Below are 26,255 nucleotides of genomic sequence, written 5' to 3'. Positions count from 1 at the left end.
CTCCTCTAATAACAAAAATATTTACTAAGTAAATAAATTCCTTAAAAGTTTAATTTTTTGTAAATTTTTTTTACATAATCTTTGTAACAAATCAAATTTTACAGTTGAAAAATTTGCCTTAAACTGTGAGGATGGCCGAGATAAAATGAAAAAAACTTGCTTAATTCAACAAATTTTATTACAAACCTGACTTATTTACAAAACTGTCATTTTTTTTAGACACTCTGTTTTTTTAATATCGTTCTGTCGGATTAGCAGTGCTGACTAATAAGGCCCAACATTTAATTTAAAAACAGGCGCTTACACTTTATTAAATTTTTGCTGAGACAACGTTTTAAATAAATATATTAACATAACAAACACTTTTATTTTTTTGTTCGTTTCCTTAATGAAAGGTGTTATTTTTTTAGGATTTCAAGTTTGTAGGTCAATACCAATTTCAATAAGAAACACACTAATCCTCGTCTAACAACACAAATATTTACTAAGTAAATAAATTCGTTAAAAGTTTTATTTTTTGTTAAATTTTTTTACATATTCTTTGTAACAAATCAAATTTATCGTCGAAAAATTTGCCTTTATTAAATTTTTACTGTTCTGTTTTTATTGTTCGTTTTCTTAATGAAAGTTGTTATTTTTTTAGGATTTAAATTTTCTCGCGCGTTGTAGGTCAATATCATCTCCAACTTCAATAAGAAACACACATCTAATCTACTTCTAATAACACAAATATTTACTAAGTAACTAATTTCGTTAAAAGTTTAATTTTTTGTTAATTGTTTTTGTAACAAATCAAATTTTACAGTTGAAAAATTTGCCCTTAATCAATTTTTGCTGAAACACTATAGTATTTTCAACGTTTTAAGTAAATATATTAGCATAACATACACTTTTAATTTTGTGGTCGCTTTCTTAATGAAAGTTGTTTTCTTATTTTTTTTAGGATTTAAAGTTTCTCGCGCGTTGTAGGTCAATATCAGCTTCAGCTTCAAAAACTTTTCTCTCACAGATTTAATTTTGATTTTTTGTTTTGGTAAGGGTCAGATCTGATAATCCTGAAAGATTTCGATCTAGTGCATGAAGGGAACTGAGTTAATCCTTGAGGTCAACCCTGAAACGATTGTTGGGTGGTCGGAAATATATCCAATCTAAAAATTGTTTGTTTTTTCTCTTCTTTGTACTTTTATTTATTTACGTACTAGAATTTATCTATTGGCCTTCAATCTGTATATTAGAATCGTAGTAAAAAGGAAAATCTAACAAAGCTTTGTGATCCGAAATCCCAATAAGAGCACTTTGTAAAGAAACTGAATTTTTCCAGATTTGTCAAATATTTTGTTTGAAACGTATTTATAAAATATTTATTACTTAAATTTAAGAAACGCAATACTTTTGTCCTTTATTGCAAGAATCAAATACCTAACACAAAATTAATAAGGATTAAAATTCAAAATCAATTTTCAAGGAAATCCAGTAGATAAATATAATTTTCAGCAGAACGGGTTTAATCAATTTGTAACAAACACGTATAACACATTTGCTGCATCTGTCAAATTTGATCCTTTCTCTGCATGCCAATTGTAGGGCATAATTTTCTTACCATTTGATTTTAATTGTTAAAAATAATATTAGCACACATGATGATGATGATTAATAAACCTGAAAGAAACATTAAACTTCGCTCATTCTGTGTATATTTTACCCAGCCAACAGCAATAATAGCTTTTTTATTCCACTTAAGAGCAATAAATTTCTTTCAGGTTTTTACCTTTTTACTTTTCTAAATTGTACCGGTTTCAAGCTTTGAAAAAATTTTGAACGCATTTAGCCCTCAATCAAGCTTAATGTCACTTTAACCTTGTTTCAGGTTAACTTAAGCTATATGAGTTTTTGTCTTGACCGGATCAAATAATTTATAATCAGAGTACATATAGCAATGAAAGTGTGATGATATGGCTTGAGGGTGAATGTGCGGCTGCTTGAGAATGTTGCCTTGGCCGCACTTGCGGCACCCTTATAGAGCTTTCAATAATGGAGAAGTCGCAACCGCTAAACTCGCTATACTACTGAACCCCTGTCACGTTTTCAGTGGTTGTTCAGACACCGGCTCTGCGTCATCCCCTTTTGTAATAATATCATAATAATTTAACTCGGGGTAGGTCAATATTTAATTTCCATCTCTCAATTACTTCCACTTTTCGGCGTTAATATCCCTCCAAATCTTAATTCTACGATCACTCCAGACAAAAATTTCCCAAGTTTGAGCCGGTTTTGGAAAATGATATTTAAATGATTTTAAAACAAATGTTAAAGCAACGGCATAATTTGTTTTTAAGTTCAGTCAAGAAACAAGATGTTTTATAGTTAGGAGATCAATACACTAAAAGGCTCTGGTCCCCAGTTTTATAATTTATTATTTATATCTCGAAAACAGTGCGTGTTATCAAAAAATAGTTAAAAATTAAAGCTTTTTATCTCAAAGAATTTTCAAGATATTCGCTAGCAAAAATTAATTCTTAAAAACACTTTTTTGTCCAACTCTACCTCATGATATTTAATTGTAAGTTTACAGTAAAAGTGGGCACTAAAAATGTCAGGCATTTACTTTTGTTATAAAATAGGTATGATAAATTGATAATGTATAGTTTTGTATTTTTAACAAAACACCAGTTTATCAAAAAACCATAAGACTTGGGGAAAATGCATAACTAAAAATGAGGATTTATTGAATTCTCATTATATTTAAAAAAAATCAATTAAATAGCTTTACTAATGAGATTATTGTCATTACACTATTAATTAACAAATATGTACACTCGATTAACAAATTCAACCAAATTTATTAAAAACAATACAAATAACTATGATTTAATACTTAAATTATTCAAATTTACATCTAATTATTTGAGCTTTTATTGACTAAACTAAGTACGAGTAAATATCTTCAATTTGCTTAAATAGAATATTCAATTTCTTTAGAAATAAAAAATAAGATACGTTAATTGATTTTTTCCTCATTAAGTCCCCAACTAAGCACGAACAATATGTAAAGTTCATTATTTTCTCCGATATAAACCATCATTATTAAAACTAAAATTTCTTTTGTACTGAAAGGTTTTTTCAGGTGAGATGTTTGTTTTTCCTTGAAGGGAAGTGAACTCGTGGAGTAGGAAATCGTGCACTCTAGAATCGGATATCGTTAAAACCAAGCATGCATGGCTTGCCCCTTTAGATGGATGTACGCCAAAGGAACTCAAATAAAATACATCCACAAAAGCAAGATCAATTATTTTGCTACTTGACAACTTTATTCAAAGATTCATCAAAACATAACTTTGATGATAATTCACAAAAAGGTGTTTGTTTGTACAGTATTACAAATAATCGAAAAGTTTAGAAAAGCTTCACATAAAAAGTTGTATCTTTTCAAGATTTTTTTTTCTAAATGGAGCAGATAAAAAGCTTCTCGTTCAACCAACACAGTGATATATTAAAGAAATTACATGAAACTTAAAAGTTTGCATACTATTAAATAAATTTTTTATTCTGTTTTTTGCTTTTGTGTCTTGTCAAAAGGACCAGTTTAAAATTTGTCGGTCTCCAGACTTAGATTTAATTCAAAGCTGCTATCGTATCATCCGTGAAACGATTAATTAAAAATGTGCCATATTGAACCTTCCAGACGAAGGGCGAAAAAAATTAATTACGAGCGAATTGATTAAATGTTTAAATTAAGGAAGTTAAATCAAGTGTGCCTTGGAAACATCGCGCCTGGCGTCATGTCGAACTAATGTTTAATAGGGAAGCGCAGTAAATCTCGTGAAAGTATTAGCAATTACTTGCGTTAATTCAGCGTGTAACACCTGGGTTTGCTTAAATTGCAGTTTTCACGATCGGCACTTCGCCACCCCCTAATATATTTAACATTAAATATCGAATATTATGGCCGAATTAGGCGAGCTTTTGAAGCTCCAGACACTTTTACCGGCACACGAAATCGCTAAATTAAAGAGTTTAGGCGAGTGCGTTGTACCGAATTTTCACTTGAATTAAATTAAAGTGCTGTGATATTTGAGAGTTTAAAGTTATTTGGCTTTATTATAAATAAGAGTAAGATTTTGGCCCGAAACGTTGAGCACTCGTGCACGTCAGAAAGGCATATAAATTAAAATTAATGGTTATTTTATGGTAATTTAAGGATTTAACGCGTGGATGGACTTAACTGTGTATTTTTTAGGAATAAGGCCTTTGGCTGTATTAAATCATTGAGATTGGATTCAGTCTCTCAATTTTATTTTCACGAATAGTCAACACATAAAATATATAATCAAATTAATACAATATTTCTTAATTTTCTCTTATAATTAAAGTTAAACTTGGTGTCTCTAGGGGTTTGACCACAACGAAGACAAATGTCTTACCCGTCAAACTTTTGGTAAATAATGTTTGGTTGATACATTTCAATGTGTGAATTTTGTCGCAAAATAAATGTCGTGGTAAATAAGAAAATGACAAACATGATTCTTGACAAAGAGGGCGTTTGGGGCTCAATATGTAACCAAACAAACCGTCACTGGCAACAACCGCGAGCGTTCAGACACGTCGATAAATCGGAGGCGGTTAAACAATCGTCATTACTAATGTATGTCTTTGCTCAGAAAAATAACAAGATTTTTACAAAACTGTGTTTAAGACAACAAAAAAGCTTTAAACACAAACAATGCTAACAAAGTCATATACAGACTGTTCCAGAGAGTTGAAAAAGTCCATTCGTAACCTTGAAATGATAAAATAAAAAAAATGTTTAGGACATTGATAGATACTAATCTAGTGTATCACCTAAAATTATTTTCAACCATACAGCATGTCCCAAAAATAAGTTACGATACAAATTTGTGTTTTTTGTGTTTCTTTGCATTTTTGGATGTAGCCTTTAAAAACAATAAATTTTATTAGTCGATTTCGTTTAGTTTTAGAAATAAAACGTTTTTTTTTTGACAAAAACATGCACTTTCTAAAAATTTATTACACACAAACTAAGACAGCTAGAACAAATTTTTTCTTACTTTTGCAAAGAAGAAAGTACAGAATTTAAGCTGTAGCAATTCTTTAGTATTTTCCACTTGTAAAGATTAATTAATTAAGAAGTTTGTTAAAAGTTAAATAATTTAAAAAATTTAAATCAAAGTCCCTATTTTTTATTTTTGCATCCAATAGAGTGATAAATTGTCTATCTAATAGTTATTTATTATACAAGACGATAAAGAAATTGTTTATTTATGAGTGAAAAAGTTAAGTTTACGAGTGACGAAATCACGAGTAGTTAAACAATCTTTAAAGTTGTGTATAATATTTCGTTTTATTTTGTATTCATCTACTAGAAGTTCTTGAAGATAAACAGTAGATAAAAATTACTTTATTTCACTAAACGATAAAAGACTACTTTATCTACTAAAATTAGTTGATAAAATCACTCTTTAACATTGAGTACAAAATAAAAGAATTAACTTTTAATATCTATAATTGATAAATGAAAATTATTTAACATTCAATATTGGAGAAGTTTTTATTTTGCATTACTTTTTGGAGACAAATGGTGAGATATTTTGTTTATTCAAGACTCGGTTTTTGTGTTTGTAGTCCACCAGTTTTTATATTATCCCTTCATCGTTGTGAAGTAAACTTTCGTGCAAATGTGTTTACAAAATTTATTTACTTAGCATGGTATAAACAGAAATTGTGTGCAAGAGTAGTAACATTTTCATGTTTCCCTTTCGCGTCTTATCTCGGCCACATTTAGATCCGTTTATCAACTCACCTCACACGTTTTTTATAAATAACTTTGAACTAATTAACTCTCTAGAAAAATCTCTTGTTGCAAAGTGAATTTATTCTGCGGTTAAACATTTCATCGTCTTTGTTTTTATCTGAAATTTATTTATTCACGGATCTCGTTTTAATTAAACGCTAAGTATCTTTGGATTAGACGATGTAGTCTTGAAACACAAATTCCTTAATCCTTTTATGTGAAATTAGTAGCACCAAGCGCGTTAAGTAACGGTGCCGTTAATTAAAGTTCAGCACGCGAGCCAATCATCAACATATGTTAACAAATTTTTGCTAAAATGAAACTGCACGAAACATGGTTTTGCACGGAGAGATGATTTTTTCTTTCATGTCTGATGTGTTCAACCAGACATCAAGAAATATTTAATTAAAGTTAGTTTGCATCTATTTCTACGACATCTGGATACAATTTTTGTTTAATAATAAAAATGGGCATTTAGCAAATATCTTTTACTACCTGCTTTACAACATAAAGCATCGACTTTGGAATAAAGTAGAAATTTGACATAATAAGCCGCTTATTCCTGCCAGAAAGCTGTCTAATTGAAAGCCATTTCAATGAATGAATGCTAAAACCGTTCTGCAAAACCTTCGTCATATTATAATCCCACTCTTTAGATATTCTAAGTAATTCTGAATGATTTTTCAGCTTAGTACTAGTAATTAATAATTGAACGAAAACTGTATGCATTGAACTTAATCATATTTTATTAATGAAGTACAACAAAACAAAAACAATATTCAGTAGGTAAATAAGCAAACCTTTGAAAATTGAAAGCCAGTGAGCTTTCAACTAAGGAAGCTCTTCTGTGCTAGACAGTTTAGTAATTGACTCCTTATATCAGACATATTTAATTATATCAAGAGATTTAATTAATTATTATGTTTCAACAATCTGAAGTCAGATCTTAACTGTTGAAATTGGCAAGCGTACAATTTACACGAAGAAAAGAAAAGAATCCAAACAAAGAACTTTTATGTTTCACCTGTTCATTCTTATTAATCAATAATGATTTCCATTTGAACGGAATAATGCCCTAGGGCATCAGAGATTGCTATTATTTGTTTCCCAAGGTACCGTATTCATAAGCTACGTCACTTAATATTAATTTGTCTTGTTTATTTTTATAAATATTTTTATATTAGAAATTTGTATTTTACTCGTAAGATAAAACATAAAACGTTGCATGCATATGTATGTACTATCGAATTCATATAAAACTAGGACAGCTAAACGTTTTAGTTATGTCAACTTCTCAAAAATTTTATAGTGTAACATTTCTATGTACTTTATTATGTTAACTGGTTAGTAATTCCAACATATCAAGTAGATCACCTAAGTATGGGTTGGTCTACATATTATTTGCGATTTAGCGTCTGTTTTAAAACATACTTGAGGATTTAGTCTTTTAAAAATTTAGACATTCAAATTGTCATCAAGAAAGACATTTATATTTGACATTTTCATGTAACCCAATTTACTCCAACAAAATTTTGCTGCACTAGTTTTTCATGAAGCTTTCAGATTTGTAAATTTGTAGAATGTGTTAGGGAATGGTTTAGCAAAATTTGAAGGTACTCGTACACTTGTGTGCAAAAAAAGTGATATTTTTATAATGTAATTTGGCCTGTTAATAAATGTCAGTTTTTTGGCGTTTTTGTTGCCACAATTCACAATTTCATCATTCTCAGGCATCTTCCGAACTTCTATCGAGTTTTTTCATGTTTTTCCATTTCGTTTTTAACACCGATTATGACACTACACTGGCAAGACCATCAAATACGACATTTCTTTTGATAGTTTTCTAATCTGTTTGGGAACAACCTTTTTCACACTTTGTGAATCTCTCAAAAATTTGACAATTGTGTTTTTGACATTTTGCGATTTTTAAGTGTAGGTGTAGAAGGACAAAGGGAATCGAAAAAGTAAAATTCGTGTGCACCAAAAATGCATAGTTTTCTCAAATAATCATAAAATTACGGTTCCAATTTTGTCAAAATGACAAAAATTAGTGTGCACTTTAAAATTATTGACAAAAGTCATATCAAAACTCTACGGTGCAAGCTAGTCTGTCATAAACATTCAATAATGCCTTTTTGGAAAACAAATAAACAAATAACTAAGCAATAATTTTTAGCAAAACTTATTCCAAAACACATTATTCTACTTTTGAATTGTATTAAATAAAATTCGACAGGTTATTAATTTAACTGCAGTTTTTAATTATTAACAGTGCAAACACTTTAGTACAAGCAGTGTATATTGTAATTATTTTGTTTGTATAGAACGTGAATAATAAGAGAAAAGTTCCGCTTTGAAATGTAGAAATGTGGTAGAATATTATGAGAAATGATTGATTATTGACTTATTACACTGTCAGTTATTGTTTGTGGGAAGTTGTAACAGCAAGTGCAATCCTAAACTAGAGGAAGAAACTTCATACTGAACTTAATCAAAACTTTAGACATTCCTTGCATTGTTAAAACATTAAATTAACAGGTACTCAAAAACAGTAAATTTTCTAATTATTTCGATGTTTTATGATTGATAAGAAAGTATTAGCTTTTAATTTACGACTAAAAGTAGTAACAATTAAGCTCTTGAATTACATATTGCTCACATCAGAAAATTAGATCGTTGGGTTACCTCTCTTCTGTTATTAAAATATATTATTGCTATTTGGGCGTTGCATATTTAATGCGAATGTAAAAATATGATAATTGGGGAGTTAAAATACATTGTGCTTTGTGTACGCTAACAAACCCGTTTCGACATAAAATTAATTTGAAAAAGCAATTAATTTGGTTTTACATGTACATGATGATTGAGGTAATTATTTCGTAAGCCGATCACGTGGTATTTTACTGTATGCATTCGAGAAACATGTGTTGGCAAGAACTACGGAAGCAACTCTATACTTTGCAAACTTAATTAAAGTTACTTAACTCGCATGGCCCGTGCTTCGAAAATTAGCAGTTTATTGAGCTTCAGTTATGAAGGTTGATATAAGTTATCATGTTTTAAGTTGTAATTGTAGTTTATTTATGAGAGGTTTGTTTTGATTTTAGTCGAGCGTGGAACTACTTAGGGTAATTGTTGAAAGTTTTGTGTAATTTAGGTCGGTAACACAATGGTGCCGTGCCAGGCAACTATTGAAAACGAAACAATAAACTTAATTAAAACTTGAAAAATTCATTACGGATTTAATGAGTTATTGCGATTTTCTAAGGAAAGACACTTGAAAAAGCTGTCCGACGCTCCGGTTGCATCCCTAAAGAAAAGTAAATACAATTAATCCTTTGTAGTGGTCCGAGCGGTGTTTTTCAAGCTTGGATAAAAACACTGCTGGTATTCGACCTCCGTTGAGAGTAATTTTACTCATTGTGATCGTCCCTTTGTGCAGCCAATCTATCTAGGACGTCGCATAAAACATTAAAAAACAAACTCACTTGCACTAGTTGAAAACTAACATAGTAAATTTCCGTGTATAATAAAATAATTGGGCAATGTTAGATGCTAGTTCCTCTATGACAGGCAGTATTCTGTGCTTCGTATGTAGCTGCAACGTTCTGCTAAAGTGCCACAAAGACACACCCAGCTTACTCGGCAGAATTGGTTTTCTATTTTTGCTTTCTTTTCCGGCATTTCGGTAACACATATCTTTGTTTTGGTGTAAAAAGTCGAGGCGTATTTATATCTTGAGGTAAAAGCTTTCGTTTTATGGTTAACATCCGCCGCCAAGTCAATTTTCATTAAATCGTTTATTAAGTTCCTTTGTAATTTTCGTTTGATTTGATAACGAAGGTTGGATAATTTTGACACCTTATACTTGTTATCTTGTCAATTACAATTTTCATGCACTTTACATCGATTTTCATAGAGGGGTGGCTTTACTGCCACTCTTAATCTGATAGTTCCAAAGCTATAAATGATAACGACTGTCGTTGCTTTTGAAGGGTTATTATACCTAACTATTACTCGATTGGTATCGTAATATACTGCCTAAAGCGAAATTCGAAAAACTCCACCATGAAATTGCTTTGTCTTCTTCATTTTTTAGTACAGTGTCTAAGATTCATTATTATTACATTCATTACTATTTACTCTAATAAATCTGTTTAATATTTATTGATACCACTTAGATAGGGTGTCTCAGAGAGTTAAAAAAGTCCATTAGTGAGCTTTAAATGGTATAATTTAAAAAATAATTGTATAGGACATTGATAGATACTAATCTAGTGCATCACCTCAAATTATTTTCAACCATACAGAATGTTCCAAAAATAAGTTACGATACAAACTTTTTTTTAAATAAAACACCGTAGGTTTCTTTGCATTTTTGGATGTAGCCTTTAGAACTTTTATTAGTCGATTTCGCTTAGTTTCAGAAATAAGACGGTTTTTTTGACGAAAATATACACTTTTTAAAAATTTATGACACAAAAACTAAGACAGCTACAGCAATTTTTTTTTACTTCTGCAAAGAAGAAAGTACAAAACTTAAAGTTGTAGCAATTTTTGACTGTTTTGCATTTGTAAAGAATAATAAATTAAGAAGATTGTTAAAAGTTAGATGGAATTCCCTATTTTTTATTCTTGCATCTAATAGATTGATAAATTGTTTTTCTAGAAAAATAAACTTTTAATGTTTAGAATTCATAAATGAAAAGATATTTAACATTAAATATTAATTTTAGCAACAATGCCTATCAATATCTGAGCATTGTTGATACTATGGCAACCATAGCAATTCCACCAACGTATCTGTTGATTTATCCAGAGATTGTAAAAATCGTAATAAATACTGAAATTCAAATGATTCTATTGTAAAAATAAAGAATTATGGATTCAATTTAGCACAAATGTGATTATTAAATGATATTTTTTCCATCTCTTGTGCAAATTTTTGTCTACTGAAACTATAGTAATTATTTTTTCTAATGTTTAACGTTAAATAACTTTTTAGTTATTGATTATAAACACCTCAAAATAAATAATTTTAGAAAAACAATTTAATAATCTTTTAAATGCAAAAACAATAAATAGGGTGTTCTGTTTGAATTTTTTAAGTTATTGAACTTTCAACAAACGCCTTAATTTTTTTATTTTTGCAAATGCAACACATTAAAACAATGTTACAACCTTATAGCTTGTACTTTCTTTTTGCGGTAGTAAAAAAAATATTTCTAGATATCTTAGTTTTTGTGTAATAAATTTTTAAAAAGTGCATGTTTTCGTCAAAAAAAAGTCTTATTTTTAAAACTAAGCAAAATCGACCAATAAAAAATTAGCTTAAAAACATTGTCATAAAAATCTACATCCAAAAACGAAACAAGAAACATATGGTGTTCCATTTAAAAAACACAAGTTTGTATTGTAACTTATTTTTAAGACACGATGTATAGTTGAAAATAATTTTAGGCGATGGACTAAATTAGTATCTATCAATGTCCTATATACAGGATGATTCACGAGGAATAATGAGCCTTACCAAATGTTCGATGCAACCAACATTACAGTTGTCGCAAAATAACTTGCGAAGAGTAATGGTGGTTGCATCGAGAATTTGGTCAGGCTCATTATTCCTCGTGAATTACCTTGTATATTTTTTTAATTTTATCATGTAAAAGTCACTAATGGACTTTTTCAACTTGATTCGACACCTGTATAATGTTACCAATACTGACTCATTTTATAAATATACAATAATGGCAATATCGCGTTAAAAAATTACTTATTTGAATTGCTTTGAATGATAAAATAATAAGACATGTTATATTTCAAATACTGATAACATTGTAATATTGACATTGCATGTCCCTTCAGCATGTCCTAAAATACTATTCAATCAAAAAACAATACATCAAATAATAAACTTTTTTATAGTTAATTATTTACTAATTATAAAACTGTTTAGAAATTGTCAACTTTCTTTTTTTCCATAATCCATTATAGCATTTTGTTAATGTTACAAAAACATAATTATGCCAAATGTAAAAAGATCTTAAAGTAATTAATTTATGTTCAAAAGTTGAAGCCATTTTGAGAGCAATAAAACCCTATAAATAAAAGCGATCAAGTTTTTGCCTTCCTCAGGCAAGATTCAACTGAAATGATTAAATTTGTTGCAGTAGCAATTACCGGATCTGCCTTGTTTGTGTACAATCCCCTGCAAACAGCACAAATCGTAGAATACAAATCTAGAATCAGTTTACGTCTAAAATAATGCCGGCGTCTGTATAGAACCGGCTGAAAGTTTAGTGTTTTCAGGTCAGCACTTTGGTTGAATCACATGGGATTTCGGAGACGTTGTTGCAAAATATTAAAAGCTCACAACAATGCGAAGAATTTTTGTGAACAGACTTTATATAATATGGAATTTTAATTTAAATCCAAAACAAAGATGCTGAAAAGTAATGTAAATGTAACATTTCTGCACCGTTTCTTGTTGCAGAAGTCGTCGATGCAAATTGAGTTTGGCGCGGGTGGCCTCGGGCGTTTTATCGTTTAGCTCCATTTCCCTCAGGAAGGTACTAAACAGGGCACTCATAAATGCTAAACAATATACGCGTACCACTATAAACTCTTTAAAACCTGTGCATTATGGATCAGGTGCGGTGACTTTGCTTTTTACATTGTTTTCCAACTTTAAAAATAAAAATTCGACTCAAACCTCCCATCATTGAATGATTTTTAAGGATTTACAGTCTTTGTCCTATGATTAATAAATTATCAAAGCTTTCTGTACAACGAGCTATGTAATCCTTTAACGTAATTTATACATACATATTCTTCGCTTCATAATTAATAAAACGAACTATAGAGAAAGAGCTGCTCAACATCCTTTAAAGCTAAATTTAAAATTAACTAAGATCTTATAATTTCACGCTGCGAGGTAAATAATCTTCAGCACCTGAAAGTCTTGATCCTCTTATGCGTATAGTATTACCTCTCAAGTTCTTACTCTAATGCACTTTATAACTACCGACCTACTATTCATAACATGTAATTTTATTTCTCTTTGTATCACCACGCTTTCCGCCAAGATCTCTACAGAATATTAATTTTATTTTCATGCTCATGTTTATTAGTCAAGAATAGAGACAACTAGGTAGGGAGACATTTTTATTACATTTTCAACCGTTTATTAAATCGTCGGTTGTGGTTAAAAAAAACAAGAATTAGTAATTTGTTTTATGATCGTAATTTTATGTATGTAACTCTGGCTACAACAATTGACTACGAAGGGTCTTGAAATGTATGGTAAAACATCTATTTTACCACGTTGGACCATCATGTCGCCTCTAATGCGATTTTCCCTCATAAACAATAACCCCTAAAACATAACACCCACAGTGCGAAGCACATGCCTGTCCACACAAGATTGAATATAACTGTTTTCACCAGTGGCATATTATAGCCGAAGCCTAAGAAGAAGGCCAGGCTTGAGGCGCAAAATTTTGTGAAACAATTTTTTTCTTAATGGAATAATAAAATCGTGTTTGTCAGAGTAAAATAAATTCTCGGTCATTATTTTTTCTTGGAACAATGTTTGTTCACAATCTCCCAAAATCACAAAGGTTTCTCGAATTACATTATAGACTTGACTTAGAAACCCATTATGATCTTTTTTTTTATTATTATTATTAGAATTAGAAAGGTTCAACCAAATTTGGCCATTATGCATACCCAGACAGAATTTGGATTTGGCAGTAACAATTACTATATTCTATTACTAGTGTAGACGTTTTTTGCACCATTTTTTTCGATTACAAGGTATAAGAGTGAAAGATAATATAAGATGAAGACGGTATAAAAACAGCTTAAAACTTTTTTGCTGCAAAAAAATGTTCGCATTTCATTAGACCTTCCATGTTCTGTAAATCAGGTATTTGCATTCGTCATTGTAATAAGAAAACGTTCCTTCAAAGTCAAAATTCTAACTTGAGATTTGTTGTTTTTGAACGGTGTCTTATACTCTAAAAAAAATAAGGGAACAAAAATATTTCCTAAATTTTGTAGTGATTTTTGAAACGCTGTGTCTTGTGGAAAAATGGTTGTATCTAGATTAAAAAAAAACTTTTTGCAGCTTTAAGTTTTAGGTTTTGGGACCTTTTGTCAAAAATTTTTTTGGTGCTACGATTATTACACAATCCTAAAAAACAGCGCGAGAAAACATAATTGTAAACTTTATTGTTTTTGTTTTTAGTCCACGGACTTGGGTATATTTTTTTAGTTAAATAAATGCATATGCCGGATAGCCTGTTCATACAGCTTTAATATGCTTTTTTATATTTTCTTTGCGCCAACGTTAAATGAAAAAGAATTCTTTCGTCTTTGATCACAGAGAATGTAATTGGAGTCTAAATCCTTTTACGATTTTTTGAAAAAAAAATTACTTTATTCTTCAACACTGTCAAAATTTACGGTTTTTTTCCTGTATAAGGAAATTTTGCCAACTGTTTGGCATTTATCAATAAAAAACGTCAGATTATTTTTAACAGATTTAAAGCAATTTTAAGCTCGTTAACATTCTTGGTTTAAAATCCACTCGTGGAAAAAAGCGTCCGATTTACACTTAAAATCGTTGAATAACTATTATTTATTATTATATTATAATCTATTATTTTTTTCAAATTTAACTAGTAACTAATGCAAAATTGTAAAAAAGTTGATTGGTTTTCTCATTTTGATAAAAATTAAACATCAGACAATGTTTAAAAACAATATGTAAATACAATTCGACTCTCCCAACAAAAATTACAGTTTCGAGAAAAATTGCATTGAGTTCTTGATTATTAATAAAAAATCAAGGAACTGTTTAATATTATTGAAAATTGATGAGAGTCTATATTCAAAGAAAATTTTTCTCATTATTAATGTATTTTGGCCTCTACATGAGCCACCGTAACTCAAAAACCAATTTTTATGAGTTACTATAGTTTTCGTAGAGAGAGTCGAATTGTTCTTTTAATTCTTTTGTAAAACTTTGATCATTTAGTACGAGAAAACGGTTTCATAGGTCGATTTGAGCAATGGGGGGTGTACTAACACCTAAAAACATTAGTCTCTCCATCAATATTTGCGTATACGCGGTAGATTTACTAAAACATCGCAAAAAGTTACTTTTTTTGTTGAGAGTAAAAAAATGTTTAAGACATTTATTTTAGTTTTTGCCATTATACTTTCATTCTCTGTGCGGTTATTAGTTTCTGAGATTTCAATGATCAAAGACAAATGAATCCTTTTTCATTTAATGACAAATTTACGTAAAAAGAATATTAAAGTTGATTGAAGGGGCTATCTAGCCTATGCACTGACTTAACTAAAAAAAAAAAATTCCCAAGTCCGTGGACCGAAAATAAAAACAAAAAAATTTACAATTTTTTTCTCGCGCTATATCTCAGGATTGTGTGATAACCGTAGTACAAAAAATGTGTTAAAAAATCTCAAAACTAGAAACTTAGAGCTTAAAAATGTTTTTTTTACTCTAGTGTTTCAAAATTCACCAAAAAAAACACTTTTCTTCCCTTAATTTTTTCTTACTCTTGTATGGCTTTCCTGTCCTGTCTCTAAATAATAAACTGACTTCTTCAGACCCAATATCAAACTAACTAATTTAAAATAAAACAAAAAATAAAAGTTTGATGTGTCGGGTTAAATTGTGTTTGTGGTCATCGCTAATTGATAAAAAAAAATCTACCTTTTTATTGAAAGTATATTGTTCTGAACAAAAAAAGCACTTAGTAAGCACTGAGCTAAAACAGCTTATTATCATAAAATATAATTGTTTTTTTATTTCAAACAAAACAAACATTTTGCCTACAAATTATTGCGACACATTCATAAATATTGGGTGTTCTTATTTCTATATTAGTTTTAAATATGAAGTAAAACTATGACCACAACAGCAAATATTCGTACTCAGGTGTTTTGTCTTTTAAGCATTTGTTCAGTAAGTGGAAAACCCTTGCACATCGCAAGTCGTGCGGATCCGATACTCTTACGTTACAATTTTCTGAAATATTTGGCTCATAGGAAATGTCTTGAACAAAATAAATTCGACGATTGTTTGACAGTGAAAACGCACAGAGCTATGGTTAGAGTGACGTGCACCGCTTAGGGAAAAGCATCGCACTGTCAAACTAAACTGTTCAGGATATCAAAAGAATTCCAGAAATAAAACTCACTAGATCCGACCGGATTATCCATAAAATAAATTCAAACTTTTATTAAAAGTGTTGACTTACGTCGTCTTGTCATTCTAAGCCGTATTAATATCCAACAGGAATCACCCTTGATCCTTCTTGTGTTTATTGCATTAAATTTTCAGCACGATTTGTCGTGCGTCTACCAAAATCTAATGAAACAATGATCCCTCTTTTTGAACTAAAAATTTAATATAGTATGTAAAAAATCAGTTTTGAAGCAGAATTTCAAGTCGGGGAATTATTAATGAATGATAAAATGCCAAAGTTGTAACGGCTGTAAATTTAAAGTAGTCTTACGCCAAAAAAGATTTTCACATTAGAGGCAATGTAAGTTAAGTACTCAAAGAGTGAAACTTTGAATCTGAATTTAATGAACTTTGCTACTAATAACACGTACTAAAAAAATGCTTTAACTACTAATTTTTTTACTTTTTTCGTACTCATTTTTATTCACTTGTAAACGACAAACTCAATTTAAGCGCAATTTTTCGACGCCCACTGTTTCGTTTGAGTGGTAACCCGGCGAATCGAATTTATTGAAGTAAAATGAAGTGTCGGTGAGCGTAAAAACAGTTTGAATCTCGATAGCAGCTTTTTAAAAAATGTAATTGGAAACCATATACTATCAGTTATATTCCAACGGAATGTTTGATAACAGTTATGAATTCTGATTGAATGAAAATATTTGAAAGGCTGTCACCACACAGTTTAATTGGAATATGTATTGATACATTTCTGCAATTAAACTCCACATACATCACAACATCGCCTGGCATTTGTAACTTATTTATGCTTGCTGACAATCCAAACACTGGAGAAACGTTCGAGTCGGCGTATTTGCAGCAAATTGAATTTTTTATGCGTGTTTAAATATCGCTTTGTCCCGAAATTAAAAAACTAAGAACTTTGGCGTGTCGTTGCGTCGATGTATCGAGTTTTGCTTCGAAAGAACCGGGTTTTTATGGCCAGATTCGCATTCCTCTTTTTGTGCCTCTTCAAGCTGACCTCTATTCAGGACCCTTTATATTTTCTTTCGTTCTTTTCTTCAGCGATAACACCTAAGGGAACCATCGGATTTCGACCGCCAACAACTACCTCGCCCGTCATTAATTCGAACGACTAAACTCAAATTACCAACCAAGATCTATACAAATTGCTTCTTTTGTTATACCAAACCATTATTTTTATTCAGATATTGAAAGAAAGATCTTCGCTTTTGTGTCCTTTTGAATCAATAAAACGAGTTTAAATCATTTAGAACCCCAGATATCATCGCAAAATTCATTAACAGTTTTTGCTCAATTTTCTTTTAGTTTTCTACAGATTACCACAGGAAATACTTGATGTATTACAGAACTTTGTTGCCAAGATTAATTCAAACTCAAGCCTTTGCTCGACCTCAACTTTCGATACGACTCCAACTAATCCCATAATTATGGCCTCTTTGTCTTTTGTTAAATATTTCTTTCCAGCTCCAGTACCAATACAAAAAATTAATTATTTGGCTCAGACTACTTAACTCAAAACTTATCCTGTTCATAAATTAAACTCAATTCATTATTAAAAATATTTCAACAGTTTTTATGAATGCTAAAAATAAAAAAAAAGTTAACAGAACGGATATTAGAATACAGAGATAATATCCGTTCACAATGTTTGAGACGAATAAAAAATTACAAAACTAGACTTATACACGGTGATTTAACCGAGGCATACAATCGCTTATGTGGTGATTCTAAATTATCTTCTCTAATTAATAAACATTTAATATTAAACTTGCATTTTTGAAGAGCTATATCTATAATTGAATGGTTCAATAGTTTAATTGTTTTTTTGAATCACGCATAGTCTGTATTTTTTTAAATGGAAATGCCAAACAGTCTTAACGTTGGCACCACTAGTAAATCCATTCATGGTAATTTTAATAAAAAAAGTTGGCAAAACAATATCATTAAACGTCAACACAAAAAATCATCTAAGCAAATTTAGAGACGAAACACCAAAAAAGGAACAAATTTGGTACTGCTAACAGTTTCTAGAAATTTGGAAACGAATAGTTCCCAAGCAGGAAGTTAGAAAAAGGGCCCGTTAAAATGTAGACGTAGTTCGTAATGCAGGTTTACTAAACATCCCATGAATGAGAAAGAACCTCGAAAAGAACGTAATTAAATTAGTGTCTTGTTCAACAAATTAAAAAAGTAACAATTTTGAAACTAAAGCTGAAGAAGAATTTATAAAATGCATCAACTTTGAGCTCATTTCATTCAATTACACAAAATTTACTGCTAATCATCATAATACTCACTTTTATCTTTTACTAAATACCTTTTTTCTGTATATACATCCTTTTTTTTCAAAGCTTTTGTAGCAAGAACCTCATTTTTGTCCTCAGGTATTCTATTGTAGCGCTTTCAAAAAGCAAACCGGCACACAAGATTCATAAAAGTCAAAATTTTGACAACATCTCAATTTGAAAACATAACCATAATTTTTTAACAAAATTGTGACTTAGTAATTTCCATTTAAAGAAAAAACAGAATTTATGTTGTTTTTACGCCAATTAAAATTATAAATAATTTCGCAAATTAACTCAAAGAAATGATTTTTTATTGAACTTTTTATTAATCTCAATCAAATTCTTTAACATCTTCCGCAAAAACTCGTTTGTTTCCTTAACCTTTTTTTTACGGACAAAGTGTGTAAAAGAGTTGGTAAGAATCGGGTTGTTATTTACTCCGGTAATAAAGTTAACACACTACCTGCGCAAAAAAACTTGGTATACTGACCAGGATATAAAACTGATGGGTGTAAATCACCGGTTGGACCCCGCGCCCGTCATTACGTTACAAATGTTAGTCATTTATCTGCGTTCATCTTCCGCTAGCAACAAATTGCACAAAGATATCGACTCCTTCGATGACCAACAATTGACTACTCGATCCGCTCCGGGCCCGGAGCCGAATTTCCGGCGCTTTTTAGTTTAATACATGTAAGTTTTTTTTATTTAAGAAAACAAAATTTGGGTAAATCAATTAAACTAGTGTAATATCCCGGCGCATCAACCATTTTTGCTATTGATACATTTATTTGTAAACATCCAATCTTGCAAATCTTAGAAATGTAATTTTAATTAAACCGTCTAAAGCATGTAAATTACATTTGCGTTGCTAAACTGCAAGACATAAATCCAGCAAATGTGACTCCAATGATTTTGGATTCGAACTGTTTTGGTGCAGCGGCGCGTAATTGCTGAAGTTAATTGGAAGTTTATCTTGTAAAAAAGAATTTTTGTTTATTTTTATGTTAACAAAAATCCAGCCGGTGCTGATTAAAGTAAACAGTCCGTAATCAGAGCTTGAATGCATAAAATGAATCAATCAATACCACCACCAAACTCTTATTTCTGCTTGGAAAACAAATCAAGGAAATGAATTCGCGAAAACCAATTCCAAACAACATAAATCACCGCAATGCAAAACGTTCTTGGCATATCATAAGTCATGTGTGCATACTTTAAGGCGTATGCTCTATACCCTATTTAATGTGCACATTCATTCCCTAATCTCCGCCACAAAAGAATATGAAGAAAGAATTCGTTTACGCTTCAAATAATTTTCAAATTTTTCATCGAAAAAAGCAATTACGTGCCAGGAAAATTTTGTATTTTTTGTGTATTGGCAACAGTTTGATCCGGTAAAAGTCTTTGTCTGAAAACTTTATGATAAGTTTTTTACTAAAACAAAGAAAAGTTTATTTCAAAATTCTCACAAACTTTCTTATTATGCCAACATACGAATTGATAAGTTTTGCAATTTTTGCGCTTGTTCGATGCTGAACTTTCGGCAAATTGCTAAAACAATAAATTATTTCCACAGTTGTTCCGTTAATCTCACAAAAATTATAACAAAGTCAAACTTTCATGAAATTGCGATTAGGAACAAGTTTGTACTGTGATTCAACTCCAAATAATTATTTATAAACTAGTCCTTTATTTAAGTTTGATTTATTTAACTACCTAAAACCTTTAAATTTGTGATGAAAATCACAAAAGTATATTTACTTATTTATTTTTTACACCACTTAGAGGAATTTTCTACTGTTTATATGGTGCATTTAAGCTTACCTCTTATGTTGCCCTTAATATACGCTCTTCTATAAAGTCCGAAGTCCGTCGTCAATCACAACGTATTTTATAAGTGTATCAAATACTCATATCTTGGCATTTTGCGAATTTTGACATTAATTTGATAAATTACTATTACAGCAAATTTTGAATTTAGTAAAATTTCTTAATCAATATTACTGTTGGAATAGTATATTAAAAAATAAGTGTTACAAACACCCTCATTGTGTTACAAATACAATGAGACGTTGTAACACGCGTTTTTTATACTATTTTTCTATTGAACGATTTTTAATAGTTATTTATTCTACGAGTTTGAGTGTAAATCGAACGCATTATTTCACAGAGTGGATTTTTAAACCACGAGTGTAACGAGTGGTTTATCATCCACGAGGTGGAATAAAGGGTCCGATTTACACGAAGACGAGTTGAATACAACATTTTATTCTTCGAATTAGACTCAACAAAGCTTAAACTTGCTTTAAATCTGTTAAAAATAATTTGACGTTTCGTATTGAGAAATGCCAAATAGTTGTCAAAACTTCCTTACACGGGAGAAAAACCGTAAATTTTGACAGTAGCGAAGAATAAATTGAATTTATTACTCCTATGATATTTGACAGTTAAAATTTTTGACATTTGACCTATCCGGTACCCAAATTGCTTAAAAAATTACTTAAATTGCATTAGTTTCGGTGAAATACATTGAACTGCAACAATTTTTCGCTTGCCGAAGTATTGCATAAAATATCGCCAAAAATAGTATCACGAAATTGTATTTTAAGCAACTGTTTACACAAAATGTTCATTGTGACACCGAAATGAAATAAGACAACACAAGTTTGATAGTTTAAAACTTTTGTTGTTTTAATAGCTATAATTGAAGCAATATATTATAGAGCAACTGCGAGTATTCAGACAATTGCGACGTGACTTTTTCAGAAGTAGCAATGTTTAGTTTATTAAAATATAATAATAGGTACAATAGGTATAATACTCGTATGTACCTATGTATAATAAAAAAAAACATATTTTATTCTTCGAAACTCGCGTAAGGAAATTTTGACAATTGTTTGGCATTTCTCAATACGAAACGTCAGCTTATTTTTAACAGACTTAAAGCAAGTTTATACCTTGTTGAGTCTAATTCGAAGAATAAAATGTTGTATTCAACTCGTCTTCGTGTAAATCGGTTCATTTATTCCACCTCGGGGATGATAAACCACTCGTTAACATTCATGGTTTAATAATCCTCTCGTAAAATAAAACGTCCGATTTACACTCAAACTCGTCGAATAAATAACTATAATTTTCTCCTCTAAACTAAAAAAAAACAATTTCTATGAGTCAAATATTAAACAATTATTTATAAACAATTAGATGATCGCTGTTACTAATCTATCGAATACCATTTATAAATTAAAAATTATTTATTAAAAAACTGTCAGTGATGAATGAAAAGTTTTATTATAAAAAGATTCCTTGTCATATTTACCTTGTCAATTTTAAAACACCAATTTGGTGTGAAATAATGATTAAAACTAATTTTTTCTAAAACAAACAGTCAATATTGGCTACTTGTTTGTAAACATCATTACAATTTTCTACCTTTCTTCTGTAATATATCGTAAAGGTTTTGTTACTAGTAATAATCTAAGTAAGACATAAGTTTACGCAATTTTTACAAGACTCTTAATATACGTTCTTTATAATTAATAATTACGTATTACAAATAACCATAAGTATTATAAGAAAGCAATGGAAATATTTAATAAAAATGTTTTTTAATAAAAAAATACTTTTCACATAAATTAAAATTAAATTTTATGAATATTTTAACACTAATAAAAAACATACACAATATTGCTTTTATGGATAATCGAACCGCAACACTAAAACTGCATTGCCTTAATTAGAACTATGTACTTTTAAGCACACAAAATTTATTATTCGCAAAAAATTGTATTAAATCAATTGAAAAAAAAAAATTACAATTTATTTTGTCTTTTCTTCAATAACTTTGAAACAGAAACGATCCAAGTACGTAAATATTTCAGAACTTGGTGCTGATTGTATTAATATTTAAAAATAATTTAAACTACTTAATTTTTTATTAACACATTTTAATTAATAAGATTAATTTTATATTATAAAAATAAATACGAACACTTTAACACTTTAAAGACGCAATCATGTCAAAATTTTCAATAAAATATGCACCCATTTGTGAAAAAATTGTACGCAACAGCAATTGTTGTTTTATTTCAGTGAAAATGCATTTAGAAACTAGCTGTGTCAAAATTTAAAGTGAAAACCGTCAATCAGGAGAGCACTGATTGTATTGGCAACTAAAAAAAAAATTCAATTGCACAAACACGTCGAGAATTTTAGCATAATAACTGCGGAAAAGCGCTCTCAATTTTGAGTACTTTTTCCGCAGTAGAATAATAGGTCTTACCTGTGGTTTGTAGCAGGATTTGCAGGATCGCTGCTGCAACAATGTAGAGCAACATGTTGAATAATTTGAGTGTCACGCTAGTTTCATTCTTGTGTATAAGCTTCTCTTATTTTTATTTTGACTCATCACACGGTTTGTATTTTGCAACTTCTCCAGCACTTCAGCATGTCTGAAAAGAAAGAATTATTTATTAGAGGTGTGCATTTTTGCGCACACTTTTTCAGCAGAAACTGCGATTATAATCAAATTCATTGTTGGCGCTATTTGCATATCACTATGTAGGTTTGAGGTCCAATTTCATTTGCATGTTATGATAATGCTCTGCATACAAATTTTTAATGGAAATTCGCCGAGTCTGGGTTAATTATTAGCAATGACGATGAGCCAGATCGCAGAGGTGAGAGTTATGGACAATGACCAACCTGTTTTTGGAGCGCGATTTATCTCTTGTACGTGAAGAATGAGCGCGTTTTTACCGAAGCACCGCACCGCACTCTGCCGCATCCGAACACCATGTGGCGTCTCGACGCCGAGCGTCGAGTGTATACCACAAGAGGAAGGCTTCTGGTGGGGATAGAACGCCTGCGGTTGACGTTGATGCGTTTCGTTCGACATTTGATTCTTGCTACCTGTGGGAAATTACGATCGAGTTTGTGATTGTTACAAGTTCGTTGAGTTTTCTTGGCCTTTTTTGTCGCCCCTTCCCGAATGTTTGAATATGTAATTTTATGCTGGAGAGCTCTTGAATGCATAATATCAGAGCTCTTGCCAACTCAAATTTGGTTAATTGCACAGAGGCGCGCACACGGGAACTTACCTCTATGACCCGCCAACGAACAGGCCATTTTACCACGAAAAACCAACGTTTTATTTCATTAGATTCTAAACAGGATTCAAATTAATGAAATGTTTTAATACGCGTTAAGAACGAGCTTTCAACTCAGATTTAATCGCATCTGGAGATTAATTATCACATTCATTTGTTTCGTGCTATTGTGCAATCAACTTGAAATCTATCAGACGAGCTTTCTTTTAGATACAAATATAAAACATGCTTCAAGATTTTTTTCTCACTACTAACAAAAAAATTACATTTTTCAACAGACAAGACTTTGAGCATCTGCCACGTAATTAGCAAAATTGCTTACATCATTTAAGTGTACTAGTACTCAAACAATAGTAACACAATTTCGACCTACAACAGACCTCGTTGTTAAGATATTGTCTGAGATAAGCGTTTCTCTCTACACTTGCCAAAATGACCTTATCGTAACACACGCTGACTTGAGTATTGGAGTTTAATACTACTTTTAATTCATAAATACTTAGTCGATAAATTCATTATTCAATACGTAGAAATAAGTTCGTTTATTACAAAAAAAAATAGAAAACAAATTAACGTGTGTTTTAACAAAACAAGCAAAATTTGTAGAAAAACGACTTTCCAACATAAAAAATTTCTTTTCAGACCTTCTATACATAATTATGTTGGTATAACTTGCAAGACTTGAGAACAATTAAAATTAAAATTAAAATAAGATTTTTTTTTATTTTTGTACTTAATTTAAAGTATGTATTCATTCAAACATTTAAAAACAATATAATTATTTTGTGTAGTAGGTATAAAAGAAAAAAATCAATAAATAACAGTAAAAAAACACAAAAGTGGATAATGTATGTATACCGGATGTGCATCGGTTACGAGCAGAAAAGAAATCCCTACTTCTAATTAAATAAAATTGTTGAAATTTTTCACACTTATCTGGGCATTGATAAGGTACATTTCATATTTATTTGGGAATATTTTATTTACAAAGTCAATAAAATTTAAAAGTAATTTACTCTCAAAAAATTTAATTCTAATTTTTATACTGACCTACGCAGATTCACTTCCTGTAATTGTTTACGAAGTTAGAAAAAAATACCAATTAAATTTTGAATTAAAAACAATTTTTCATCTTAACTCTGAAAATCATTTTTATTTATGAATAATATAATATTATTCATAATTCATAATATAATAATATAATTAGTTAGTTATATGAAATATCTTCAGTTTTAATTAATCAGAAGTCGCGATTTATCAAGTGCGCGTAACCGATGTCCCACCCGGCACAATAAAAAGTGTAAAGAAAATAGTACATGTTCAAAGGTGTAAAACGCTTCAAGTTGTTGAGTTTTAAAATAATACACTACTGTTCTTGAATAAAAAATTTGGAAACAATTAAAACAAATTTGACTTTTTTGAAAATTTGTATGAATGTTCGTAAATCCAGTGCTGAACACAGCTTGGGGGTATCAACTTTTAATTAATGCAATTAATTTGAAATAAGTAAAATTAGGATGTGCAAAAACTGAATGGTCTCAAAAATTTGTCAGTATTGTTTTTTTTTTAAATTCTCAAAAATATCAAAAAACTTTTTTGAAGTTTTTTTCAAATTTAACAAGCAAGATTGTAAAAAAAGTTGTTTTTTAAAAACAAAAATTGTTTTTTTCATTTAGGTGAAGACAATGTTTTTTAAATTCTTTTGTAAAACTTCAGTTAGTCCGAAAAAACAATTTCATGGATCGATTTAAAAATTTACAAACCTATTGAGAATACCTGCAAAAAAAGTACACACATTAGTTTCTTCATTAATATTTGTGAATACGCGTAGATTTACTAAAACAACAAAGTTTTTTTCTCTTTTCTTTAAATCAATATTGATAGTGAAATAGTTATTTGTACAACTAGTTTTGAAAGTCATACTTTTTTCCACAAATTTGCAGTTCATTAACGAGGGCTCTGCCCAAATGTGTGAAAAAAAGGAGTTTTGAACGGAGTTGTACACAACATTTTTTAGCATAGTGATAACCCCAAGAACCCCAAAGACCAAAAAGAAATCAATTTGATAAATCAAATCGTAATGTATTGCGAGCTCTTTGTAACGAACTCTATAGAAACTATAGAAATATAACTACAGAAATCCTTTGAAAAAGTATAACTTTCTGTACGATTAATCGTAATGTAAATTTAGCTGTCGTAATCACTATGCAAAAAAAAAATAGTTTTCACAAAATAGAAAAAACATTTTGTTTTTAAGACTATTCTTATATTCTCTGTGCGGTCATCGGTTGATGACTTGATGAGATATCGATAACCGAGAACAGAAATAAGACCGTGGACTAAAAAAAAGAACAAAATAAAAAAAATTTCTCGCGCTATTACTTAGAATTGCATAATAACCGTTACTTTTTTGCCAAAAAATTTCAAAGCTAAAAACTTGAAACTTTCAAATGAATTTTGCAAAAATCACCAAAAATTTAAGAAATTTTGTTGTTCCCTTAATATTTTAGAATATGTAGTATTTTTATATAACATCCTACATAAACCTTTTATAGTTTATGTAGAATGTTTTGTCGTTTTGAAGCATTTGAGATAATAACAAATCTTTCTCCAAGGAGTTTTTCACTGAAAAGCTTAATTTTTAATTAATTTGAAGGATGGAAAAACATAAAACATAAACTTGAAGAGGAAAATAAAATATTACAAAATTTAATACATTTTTGACATTAAAAAAATATCTACGAAATTCAAATATTATTATCTTGCAAGAAGTAGCCTGTGGGTACATT

The 26,255-nt window shown here is 29.9% G+C and overlaps 1 protein-coding gene across 1 annotated transcript in view; it reads right to left on the bottom strand.

The window, feature by feature from the left end:
* LOC123005110 (carbonic anhydrase-related protein 10) overlaps positions 1-23,160 on the bottom strand; it is a 108,215-nt gene extending 85,055 nt beyond the window's left edge. The window contains exons 1-2 of the mRNA XM_044398726.1: positions 23,063-23,160; positions 22,641-22,809 (exon numbers count right to left, since the gene is read on the bottom strand). Coding sequence (XP_044254661.1) covers positions 22,641-22,695 — 55 coding nt within the window. The 5' untranslated portion in view covers positions 22,696-22,809; positions 23,063-23,160. The remainder of the gene's footprint in view (positions 1-22,640; positions 22,810-23,062) is intronic.
* Between the last annotated feature and the right edge of the window lie 3,095 nt (positions 23,161-26,255).

This window comes from Tribolium madens, unplaced genomic scaffold (genome assembly GCF_015345945.1).
Source record: "Tribolium madens isolate multiple individuals breed KSU strain unplaced genomic scaffold, Tmad_KSU_1.1 Scaffold_20;HRSCAF=117;Tcas5.2_LG4, whole genome shotgun sequence".
Lineage (NCBI taxonomy): Eukaryota > Metazoa > Arthropoda > Insecta > Coleoptera > Tenebrionidae > Tribolium > Tribolium madens.
This window is presented reverse-complemented; position numbering and strand designations above follow the sequence as displayed.